The sequence below is a fragment of the Podarcis pityusensis genome (genome assembly GCF_964106645.2).
Source record: "Podarcis pityusensis genome assembly, chromosome: 4".
Taxonomy (NCBI): domain Eukaryota; kingdom Metazoa; phylum Chordata; class Lepidosauria; order Squamata; family Lacertidae; genus Podarcis; species Podarcis pityusensis.
Genome location: NC_138027.1, coordinates 19,191,616 through 19,203,704, shown reverse-complemented (window position 1 = coordinate 19,203,704; position 12,089 = coordinate 19,191,616). Strand labels below are relative to the sequence as shown.

The 12,089-nt window shown below is 46.2% G+C and overlaps 1 protein-coding gene across 1 annotated transcript in view; it reads right to left on the bottom strand.

The window, feature by feature from the left end:
• The window catches only part of ARHGAP42 (Rho GTPase activating protein 42), a 177,062-nt gene that overhangs the window by 67,926 nt on the left and 97,047 nt on the right, over positions 1–12,089 (bottom strand). The window contains exon 5 of the mRNA XM_081001917.1: positions 2,950–3,051. Coding sequence (XP_080858043.1) covers positions 2,950–3,051 — 102 coding nt within the window. The remainder of the gene's footprint in view (positions 1–2,949; positions 3,052–12,089) is intronic.

The window sequence follows — 12,089 nt, the reverse complement described above, 5'->3', positions numbered from 1 at the left end:
CTTCCAGTGAACACTCAGGGCTGATTTCCTTCAGAATGGATAGGTTTGATCTTGCAGTCCATGGGACTCTCAAGAGTCTCCTCCAGCACCATAATGATAGATAGATAGATAGATGACAGATAGATAGATAGATGATAGATAGATAGATATAGATAGTAGATAGATAGAGTTTGCTTGTGTCTACAGTGGTTGATGTTGTTTAGTCGTGTCCGACTCTTCGTGACCCCATGGACCAGAGCACTCCAGGCACTCCAGTCTTCCATTGCCTCCCGCAGTTTGGTCAAACTCATGTTGGTAGCTTCGAGAACACTGTCCAACCATCTCGTCCTCTGTTGTCTCCTTCTCCTTGTGCCCTCAATCTTTCCCAGCATCAGGGTCTTTTCCAGGGAGTCTTCTCCTCTCATGAGGTGGCCAAAGTACTGGAGCCTCAGCTTCAGGATCTGTCCTTCCAGTGAGCACTCAGGGCTGATTTCCTTCAGAATGGATAGGTTTGATCTTCTTGCTTAAGTTTATGAATAACTTGGATTAAGAACGCTGCAAACCCGGAAGTAGGTGTTTTGGTTTGTGAACTTGGTCTTGGAAGCAGAACATGTTCCGCTTCCTGTTGAGTGTGTTCCATTTGTAAAGTGAGTCCCCCGCTGCTATGGGAAAGCATGCCTTGGTTTAAGAACGCTTTGGTTTAAGAACGGACTTCCGGAACGGATTAAGTTCGCAAACCAAGGTACCACTGTACTAGGCTAGATGGATGAAACTGTATTTGTTCAGTGTTAGCAGGGTTGGAGATAGAGGGACAGCGGAAATGAACAACTGAGGGAACTTGGCTGTTTGAGGAAATTTGGGATGGGTCAGTTATCAGTTCTGGCAACTATTTGAGGTTGAGTTTACGGCAGTCAACAGCAGCAAGAATTAAGTCTCCTGGATGCTAAATATCCCAGCAAGACGCTTTCTAAAGCCCTTTGTGAAGCGTCATGCTACCTGCCTCTGTTAATTATAAAGAAACTTCCTTAGTGGACAGAATGATCTTCCTTCTATTTGACCAGAGCTGGAGGGTGCCATTCGCCTGACTTTCCTGGGGTCAACTAGTTCAAGGCCCACTGTGAGTACAGTAGCAGCAAAAATCTGTAACACTCTTAGGTGACACAGCCAGGCTTAGGATAGAGAGAAAGGGATGTCTGCAGTTCTAAGGTAGGAAGATTTTAAAGGAATGATGGGAACTTTTAGGTACAAGGTGGGAGTTTGATTTAAATGAATGGGGATTTATACGAATATTTTTGTTTTTTTGGTGGGACAGGAAATGTTCTTGATGTGCTAAGGAGTGAAATGGATGGTGAAAATGGTTTTGTAGAGCAGCCAAATGTGAAGAGTATGGAGCGGAAGGGAATATTATTCTACACCATCAGCCAATAAACTTTTACAAAACATGACACACAAAAAATCCCACACTGGGAAGGTAGAAACAGTTGAGTTGGTCTTTTGTAGACCATCACACTCTGACAACCTGACCAAACATCTATGGAACGTCTTACCACACCTCATCATTGCAAACCTTCTGGAAACTTCCAAAAATAACTGCTCACCTTGGCCTTTATTCCAGATTTTTATGCTGAGCTGCTGCCGATTTAAGTCGTATTATATTATTGCATGTTAATGTTTTTGGGTCTGACTGTTGTTTAACTTCTTACTGCTGATTGATTGATTGTGCTGTGCTGCGTAATTGTACTGTGTAACTGTGCTACGGGTAGCCTAAAAATATGCAAAATAAAAAAGCAAGGGTGCCGGCATGAACAACATTCCATAATCCTCAGATGATACCGTATTTTTCGCTCTATAGGACACACTTTTTCCCCTTCAAAAATGAAGGGGAAATGTGTGTGCGTCCTATGGAGCGAAGAAGCCATAGCCCCGCGACCCTCTCCCAGCTGGAGAGGTGACGCGCAGCTATGGCAGGAGCCTCTCCACTGTGCGCCTTTCCGCTGCTCCCTGACCTGTTCTTTGGGGCTGGTGGTGGGCTTCCCCCCGCCAGCCCCAAAGAGCAGGTCGAAAGGAACCTGAAGCCTGGAGAGCGAGAGGGGTCAGTGCGCACCGACCCCTCTCGCTCTCCAGGCTTCCAAGGTAGCCGCCTGAAGGCGACTGAACGCACCTTAAACGGCACCTTGTTTTAGAGGGGGGAAACAAGAGGGGGGAAATTCTCCCCCTCTCCGCGCAGCGCCTCCTGCCACTTCGCTGAAGGGGCGCTGAGCAGAGAGGGGGAGAATTGTTTTTTTCTTGTTCTCCCCCCTCTAAAACAAGGTGCGTCCTATTGTCCGGTGCATCCTATAGAGCGCAAAATACGGTAATTCATTATTGTGTTTAGACAGGCTGGTTAATGGCAAACAACAAAAACTGCGTAATCTCACTCTTTTGCTGTAAATCCTGGAAACAGATAAGTCTATTGCAGGCATAGGCAAACTAGGCCCTCCATATGTTTTGAGACTACAATTCCCATCATCCCTGAACACTGGTCCTGTTAGCTAGGGATGATGGGAGTTGTAGTCCAAAACATCTGGAGGGGCGAGTTTGCCTATGCCTAGTCTACTGGATTGGATTCCATTATTGATCAGAGGAGACTACTAAGTTAAATCTTATTTATGGTGTGTATTTTGCATTTTTATTTATTTTTATTGTACATCACCCTGGGCTGCTTTTGAGAGAAAGGGTTATCTAAAAAGGCAACAAATCAACAAATGAGGTATAGTGACAAATTTATCATTATATTTAAACATATATTTAAAATCCATATGCAAGTAGTTTATATGTACGTCAAATCTCTGAACAGAAGCATGGATGACTGTTCTACATAAATTCAGAAGGTGATTGTCACTTACCCTCATTGATACTTCCCCTTCCCCCCTCCTTATTAATGCAAATAAAATAATAAAAAAATAAAAGCCCCAATGATAAAAAGCTTACGTCTTGCAGGTGTGATTCCTTCTTCTTGGCAGATAAATTTAAGTGCTTCTCTAAGGTTGAATAATACTTTTCACTTTCTTTATCAAACTTCTTCTTTCCTTCCTGGAAAACAAGACATTCCAAAGTAAAGAACAGGAAACTAGAACCGAACGTGTTGAAGAAAAGACTTCTCACCCATTAGATCAGGGATTCCCAAATGTCTGATTTCACAGATCCCTTCATGGAGCTTATGAAGTTCTCATCAACCCCAACCCAAATTCTTGGGAAGGGAAATGAAACAAAGTCAAGAAACACCAATACATAATCAAGGTTCGTTAATCATCGACCCCAGTTACTAGGAATCGTAAAAATGTAAAAAAATAAAAAAATAAGGAAGTACAGTGGACGCTCAGGTTGAGAACGTGATCTGTGCGGGAAAAACATTCGCAACCCGGAGCGTTCGCAACCTGCAGCGCCACGTCTGCGCACACGCGGGTCGTGATTCGGTGCTTCTGCACATGCGCAAAGCGCTAAAACCCGGAAGTAACCCGTTCTGGTACTTCCGGGTTCGGCGTGGTGCAGAACCTGAAATCGCGCAACCCAAAGTGTCTGTAACCCAAGGTATGACTGTCATACTGTTGTAGTGTGGAATCCTCTTCTTAAATACAGAGGTTCCTCATTGCCAAGGGAGGTCCGCTCTGTACATGCCCATATTCGTTATTTCTTCATCGTTCCTAATCACATTTTTCACACCATGCATCATTAACTTCTTTCCCACTCTTAAGCCCTTTCCACCCCCAAGGTCTACAGACTCATCGCCTGCACAGTCCCATTTAGTCCATGCTGTGACTTGCACAGGTGACAGAGACCAGTGGGGATTGTGCCTAAGGAGAAAGACAACAGGAATCTTGACAAGAATGACATCTGCCCAGGAAGCTGCAAACTGCCCTCCAGAAGTGAAGGCCCTCTAGCAAACATTGCTAATAAACCTTCCTTATTACTTAACTCCCAACCCTGCACTGCAAATTCTCATTTGATGGGGGAGCTGCTTTCTGCTACCGTAAATTCTCATGCTTTATCTGTCCCTATATATTGACGTAGCAGTGCCACACACACACGTGTCTGGAAATGTTCAAGGTCAGAACAAAACTCTGATTCTCATTATCTTTGTAAGATGGGAGCCCCCTTCCCAACACTGCAGGGTGGTTTTTAGAAAACAAGGAAATAAATTCATGCATAACCACAGCCTATTGCATCTTTGCCCTCCATATGATTAAAAAAATCAAATATCCTCTTGGTACATTTTTAATGCAACATGGATATACATCAGGTTAAGATATATATCGGAAGCCCTTTGCTTCTTAAAAGGAGGAAGGCGTTTCAGCAGATGCCAATGCAGCTTTAATAAATAATAATAATAAATTTTATTTACACCCCGTCCTCCCCCGCCAGAGCCGGGCTTAGGGTGGCTAACAACAAGAAAAATCGCAGTAAAAACATAATGTTTGCGGGGGGTGTGTGTGACCAATTTAAAATACAGGTTAAAACGCAATTTAAAATGCAGCCTCATTTTAAAAGTAGCCCATAGATCAAAACGTAAGGGGAGGGAAACATAAGGGTCAGACTGAGTCCAAACCAGGCCCTGCGGAAAGTTGTCAAGTCCCGCAGGGCCCCAGTCTCTTGTGACAGACCAAGTCGGGGCCTGTACTGAAAAGGCCCTGGCCCTAGTTGAGACCAATCTAACCACCTTGCAACTTGGGACCTCCAAAGTGTTGTCATTTGTGGACCTTAAGGTCCTCTGCGGGGCATAACAGGAGAGGCGGTCCGGTAGGTACATGGGTCCTAGGCCATCCTCCTAGCTTTGAGGAGATGGAGATCCCCCTGCACACAAAGTGCAGCCCTCAGTCCTCGAAGCTTCTAACTCAGCCGGCATCAGAGTCCTGAGCCAGACATGTGGGTTTGGCCTAGAGCAATGTTGGCTGCTGACCTGTCCCATTCCTGGCATCAAGTCCTGCCAACATGCCCAGAGGAGCTTTCTGGTGAGGGGGAAAAAAAATCAACAGAATGTCCTACCTACATAAAAAGGGCTCTGCTGGGATCAGGCAAAAAGCCCGCCTAGTCTAGTACTTTAGTCTCACGGTGGCCAGCTAGATGCCCTGATTGCGATTCCCAACAACTACCACCCACAGGGGCACTGATCCATTTTGGGACTAAGAGACGTTGCATTTTTCCGGAGGACAGGAAATGACAATGTGCAAGGAACTCCCCGGGTGAATGGGTCGGAGGCATGGGACAAACACTTCTTCTACATGCAACTCACACCCCTTTGCAAGGAGGAACAAGTTGGCTGCTTCTGGGGGTTTTGAGTTTTTAATCTTGTCCCCCTCCAGGACATTTTCTCATCCAGACCCTCCCCTTGGGTTTTTCTCAGACAAAGCCCATAATTTCACATTTCTTCCAACTACGCATGGCGAAACATACGGAGGAATACAGAACTAGCTACACGGCAACAGCAATTTGAACAATATAAAAAACAACAACGAAAACCACAGAAATGTTGATATATAATCCTGAAATTTGTCCATAATGCGGCAGCTAGACTGGTGACTGGGAGTGGCCACTGGGACCACATAACACCGGTCCTGAGAGATCTGCACTGGCTCCCAGTACGTTTCCGAGCACAATTCAAAGTGTTGGTGCTGACCTTTAAAGTCCTAAATGGCCTCAGCCCAGGATACCTGAAGGAGCGTCTCCACCCCCATCATTCAGCCCGGACACTGAAGTCCAGCTCCGATGGCCTTCTGGCGGTTCCCTCACTGCCAGACAGCCACATCTGGAGAGCTGCGGGTCCCCCATCTCTGATCTAGAGCAGTGTCCCACTTTGAGGCAGGATAATCTTCCTGTGATATAGCCTAGATCACAATGTGCCCGAAAAAGTAAACACATGTGATAGATAAAAGCTTCAGATGGAAGTAAGCCAGCAGTTCTCAACCTGTGGGTCCCCAGATGTTGTTGGACTACAACTCCCATCATCCCTGAGCTCTGGCCTTGCTAGCTAGGGATGATGGGAGTTGTAGTCCAACAACATCTGGGGACCCACAGGTTGAGAAAGGCTGAAGTAAGCCAACCGAGGAACCTCAGAAATCAGGTGGAGATCCACTGGGTTCTAACCCACTCAACCCATGGATCTTGCTAGACTCGGACTGTTCCCTAAGTGGACACAGGATTACAGCCTCAAAATCCCAGTCATTTTTGCATGCATGCGATAAGAGATAGGGCTGAATTCTCTGTCTCTCTCTAGCTCTACATTACAACAGAAATCCCGAGGGAAGCAATTCTCACTGAATGCTCCTTTCACTCAATATTTACGTGAAACTTACAGTTGAGAATCACGATCCAAAATGAGCTCCTGTAACAAACAGTTAAGCATTCCATTTGTTGTGACTGTGATAAATGAGCCATCTGAAATTCTGCAACATCTCACACTGGCTCCTGCCCAAATTCTGCCCACATGCAGAACTAGCAAGCATGGCTAACAGACAATTAAAATTCCTGCCTCCCTCACAGAGGCAAACAAAAGGTAGCCTGTTAAGATATGTGCAACAGTTCATCCCACCTTTTATCTTATTTTTTAAAAACTGTTTTGAAAGCAGCTATTCTGAAAGAGAGAAGTTTAACAACCATGACTTCCTGTTACTAGGGTACCCTGTGGTCTGAGAGCTGCATTTACTGGAAAGCAATGCTACAAATCTGCTTTTTAATTTTCTCTTATTTACCACATGCCAACATTCCTCTTTCAAACGACCCGAGATGGGGAAGAACGCGAACAATTGCAGTTGGTGCCTGAGCCATCGCTCAGCCGTTTCGACTGAATTTACATCTTCATTTTTATTTCGGACATGATGGAACTGCTGGGAATCTCTCCATAAAATGCTAGCGAGCCAGACCCTTCTGGCTTTTAAAAAATAAATGACTTGGACAAATATTCCAGGAACGCTATAATTTATTATTATTATTTTTTTAAGCCAGGCTTCCAAACTGATAGGTCAGCAAGTACCGTAGAATTGCCAATGATTTTCAGGTCAACCTCACCCCCAGCACATGTGAAAGTTCATGCAGAACCACCAATGAAAGAGATATGAGAGGGAGAATCAAAAGCATATCAAGGGATTTACCTTGTAAAAAAGCCAGCGACATTTTTGAGTAGGTTGACGAATCTTATGGAACAAGGGTGGGAAGCCTCAAGTCTGGGAGCTTCTCTCTTTGTCGTTCCCCCCCCCCCCCGACTCCCTCTAAGGAATGGCTCCTCCTCAGGCCACACTTTTCACTGGCCTTGATCCACCGGCTCCTCACCTGCTTTTTCGTAACTTGGAATGTATTACAGTGGTACCTCAGGATACATACGCTTCAGGTTACATACGCTTCAGGTTACGGACTCCGCTAACCCAGAAATAGTACCTTGGGTTAAGAACTTTGCTTCAGGATGAGAACAGAAATCGTGCTCCGGCAGCGCAGCAGCAGCAGGAGGCCCCATTAGCTAAAGTGGTGCTTCAGGTTAAGAACAGTTTCAGGTTAAGTACGAACCTCCAGAACGAATTAAGTACTTAACCCGAGGTACCACTGTACTGAACTCTGATAACACCTTTTGCTTGCTATGATACCCTGTTTCCCTGAAAATAAGACAGCGTCTTATATTAATTTTTGCTCCCAAAGATGTGCTAGGTCTTATTTTCAGGGGATGTCTTATTTTTCCATGAAGAATGCGGTACACGTTTATTGTCTAACTGTGACTCTGCCAGATTCCGTCAGGGCAGAGGAAGCAGCGGGCTCTCTGATTTAAAGAGACCTCGCACTGCCTGAATAGCTCCGGCTGCGCTGTGGCCAATCAGTGAGCTGTGCGGCGGCGCCCGCCGCTACGGTCCAGAGGAGTCAGACGCCTTACGGTAGCTTCAGGGGCCTTATATTCCAGGGAGGCCTTGTGTTCGGGGGAAGCCTTATTATCGGGGACGTCTTATTTTCGGGGGATGCCTTATATTACAGCAAGAGGCAAAACTGGAAGTAGGTCTTATTTTCGGGGGATGTCTTACTTTCGGGGAAAGATGGTAGCTCAGCAGGTTAGAGCATGGTGCTGATAATGCCAAGGTTGCAGGTTCGATTCCCCGTATGGGGCAGCTGTGTATTCCTACATTGAAGGGGGTTGGAAAAGATGGCTCTGAGGGTCCCTTAAAGGTAAAGGTAAAGGGACCCCTGACCATTAGGTCCAGTCATGACCGACTCTGGGGTTGCGGCGCTCATCTCGCTTTATTGGCCAAGGGAACCGGTGTACAGCTTCCAGGTCATGTGGCCAGCATGACTAAGCCACTTCTGGTAAACCAGAGCAGCGCACGGAAACACTGTTTAAGTTCCCGCCAGAGCGGTACCTATTTATCTACTTGTACTTTGATGTGCTTTCGAACTGCTAAGTTGACAGGAGCAGGGACCGAGCAACGGGAGCTCACCCCGTTACGGGGATTTGAACCATCAACCTTCTGATCAACAAGTCCTAGGCTCTGTGGTTAAACCCACAGCGCCACCCGCGTCCCTCTGAGGGTCCCTTCCAACTCTACAATTTTATAGAGAGGTATGGATGTCAGGCCCATGCAGACTGGAGGGGGGAAGCAGTCAGGTACACTTGCCCCAGGCCTCAGAAGGGGGGCAGGGGAATGCCAGCTGTTTTTTCATTTGTCTGAGTTTATAACTTTATTCTAACAAGACTCCTGCCTTGGGTATGATCTGCATGGGCCTGGTGGATGTGCAAGCCTTCCATAGGACAAATGCACCCTATTGTGCAAAACTAAAAGTCACAATCACTTGTTCCACCCATTTATTTCATTTTATTTCTCCCTTCGGCTGCTACTCACCACTGGCCTCCCCCCCCCCCCGCCAGAAAGCAGCTGTCAGGCTGAAAAAGCTTCCCAATCCTTGTACACCCAGCAATATGTTGCTTATAGGAAACATCCATGAAGATCAACGCTACTTTTCCCCTGATAATCCCATAACCTCCTATTTGTCAGGAACAACGTGCAAAAGCAACTCCACCCCTGTCCACCATATATGCTTGGAAAGCAATGCAAAACATTTCATCACTTATTGCAGTGGTACCTCGGTTTACATACGCTTCAGGTTACATATGCATCAGGTTAGACTCCGCTAACCCAGAAACAGTACCTCGGGATAAGAACGTTGCTTCAGGATGAGAACAGAAATTGTGCAGCGGTGGCACAGCGGTAGCAGGAGGCCCCATTAGCTAAAGTGGTACCTCAGGTTAAGAACAGTTTCAGGTTAAGAATGGACCTCTGGAACGAATTAAATACTTAACCCGATGTACCACTGTATATTTGTTCCTCAAACTGAATTATTTCCCCTTCCGCACTTGTTTTCACAGCTAACGGTATAAGCAGCTAACAGCATCAGAGGAGGACGACTTTGGCCCCCTTCTAGGGTTTCCTAATTCAGCCTTTCAGATCCCAGTGCCCTCCAGTTGTTTCTAACTACAACTGGGAGTTGTAGTCAGAAACGTCTGTTAGGAACCAAATTGGTGAAGCTGGTTTAGCTGAATCAGTCTCAGCCTCTATTGCAGGTGTCCATTCTATACTTCTAGGTCGCATCAGAAGGCAGCCATCCCTCATTTCAGGAAGAAGTTCCCCCTTCCTGGTGGAATGTCACAAAATCTGGAGCGCTTTCTTTTGTTTGCACAGATCTGGCTTTCCAGATAGTCTCCTGTACTGAATCTTGGAAGCAATAAATTCTTTCCAGCCTCCTTAATCAATGAGGACACTGACCTCACCATCACTTTTGTTCAAATCTTTAGCCAGCTGTTAAGCTTTGGCCGCAAAGTCAGACTCTGGTTTTTCCCCCCCTGCATGAAGTCTCTGATTCAATCTTCAATACCCACCCCTCTAAGAGACTTGTGGAATTTATAGGCTTCGCTCTTGCTTCTATGCTAAGTGCTTGGCCCAATTCTTACTGAGAAGATTCTCCCAGAAGCCACTTGGCCACGGACCAAACATTTCCTCTAATGTGTGACCACCACAGGCTTCCAGTTTATGACTGGTGGGAGGGTCATAAATTGAGGGTCCTGTAGCAACCCCCTAAAAGCAAGGTTAGATTGTCTGCCAAACACTAAAGGCTGTTAAAGACAGTATGAGTGTCAAGCTGGAATAACTACAATATAATGGACCTACCACAGGCAAAGGGGCTCTATAAAGTGGGACTCTGCTCAGCACTAACCAGTCTACTTTTTCCCTCTTAAAAAGGAATATGTAACACTGGACATGATTACTGTGCTCAAATGTCACACTAAACCATGGGTAGGCAAACTAAGGCCCAGGGGCCGGATCCGGGCCAATCACCTTCTAAATCCAGCCCGCCGACGGTCCGGGAATCAGCATGTTTTTACATGAGTAGAATGTGTGCTTTTATTTAAAATGCATCTCTGGGTTATTTGCGTGTCGAGGTCCCCAGGTCCACCCCAATAACTCACACATCACACAGAAGTTTTTGTTTAAGATTTTTGGCATAATTTTGGCCACAACTTTATTAAAATACAAATTTGTGAGTGGTTGCGTAGGCACTGGTTGCGACTATCTGCCCCCACCATGGGGGACAGACTGACATTCCGCACGATGCGAAAGTCAGAATGGGGGAATACACTTGGGGGTTACGCGGAGCAGGGAACCTGCCCTCACCCCAAATGCAACCAGGAGCTCATTGCTATGGCCCGAGCCCCCTTGACAGAGTGGACAAGCAATAGTTAGCTCCCAATTCCTTTAACGGAATCCCTTGCAGCAGCAGCATTAGAGGGGCAGGCACAGCCAATCCATGCCCCTCAACCAACCAAACCATAAACCAATGCCTAACCGCGAACCTTACAAGTTGTGACGATTTGCTACGCAGTAGGCAAAAACCAAATGGCCCCAGCCAATCAGCCAGATGGACAAAATTCCTACCAGGCCCCCGCTCCAAAGCAGACGACCCCATGACAGGCATAGCAAGGTCAAAGCGAACAACCCTATTCTAGGGAGGGAGGGACGGGCAATCTGATGCACGGGCGAAAAGAGGAAGCCCTAGCCTCGTGCAAGGAGTTTTACTATTTCTGGCTGTCAATCAACAAATGGCAACATTAACTTCTTCCCAACAACAAGGGAAGCCCCAATCGCATCAGTGGCCAACGATCAATTAGCCCGCCCCCCAACTTTGGAGTGTCCTGGCGGCCCCCACCGCAACACGTGCTCTCCATGAAGGAGAACACGCTTTGTGGGGCATAGGAATTTTTTCATTCCCCCCTCCAAAAAAAAATATAGTTCGGCCCTCCACAAGGTCTGAGGGACAGTGGACCGGCCCCCTGCTGAAAAAGTCTGCTGATCCCTGCACTAAACCATGGCTTAGCACAACATGCATGCGCAGGAAAAAGCCACAGCAAGCCCCTTCCCTGTTGCATGACTGGGAGAATTTCAGTTTTAGCTCAGCTGTGTTTTGATGGACAGACCGTGGTTAACATTAACTGTACTCAGTTAAACTGTACTCAGTAAAAAAAGTCTAACCTGGTGTAAACTAACCATAGTTAATGTTAATCACAGCTCTGGTTCCAGGTGACATAGCAAGTTGTGGCTGGGGAAACCCAGCCAGATGGGCGGGGTATGAACAATAAAATATTATTATTCTTATAACAAGAGTAAAGGAATGCTTTCCAACTCCTCCGGCCCATGTGAACACACTGACCTTGGTGTTGCTAAAGCAAAAACGATGCTTCAACCATAGAATTAGAGAATGGTAGAGTTGGAAGAGGACCCAGGGGTCATCTAGTCTTGCCCCCTGAAATGCGGGAATCGCAATGGAAATATCCGTGACAGATGGCCAGTTGTCTGTACAAACTGTGGGATTCATCTGCTGATTATAAAGTTGTCCATTTCCTCATTCTTATCATCTATCTATCTCAAATGGGCCCAGAAACATTACAGCCCCTAGCTTAGATGACTTTCAAAGAGGATTAGACTTGATCCTCATGAATTTGTCTATTTCATGCAGTCATGATAGATATAGGAAAATTATAGGCAGCTCAACATAAAAAAAAAACCTAAGATCATGGCCACTGGTCTCATCACCTCCTGGCAAATAGAAGG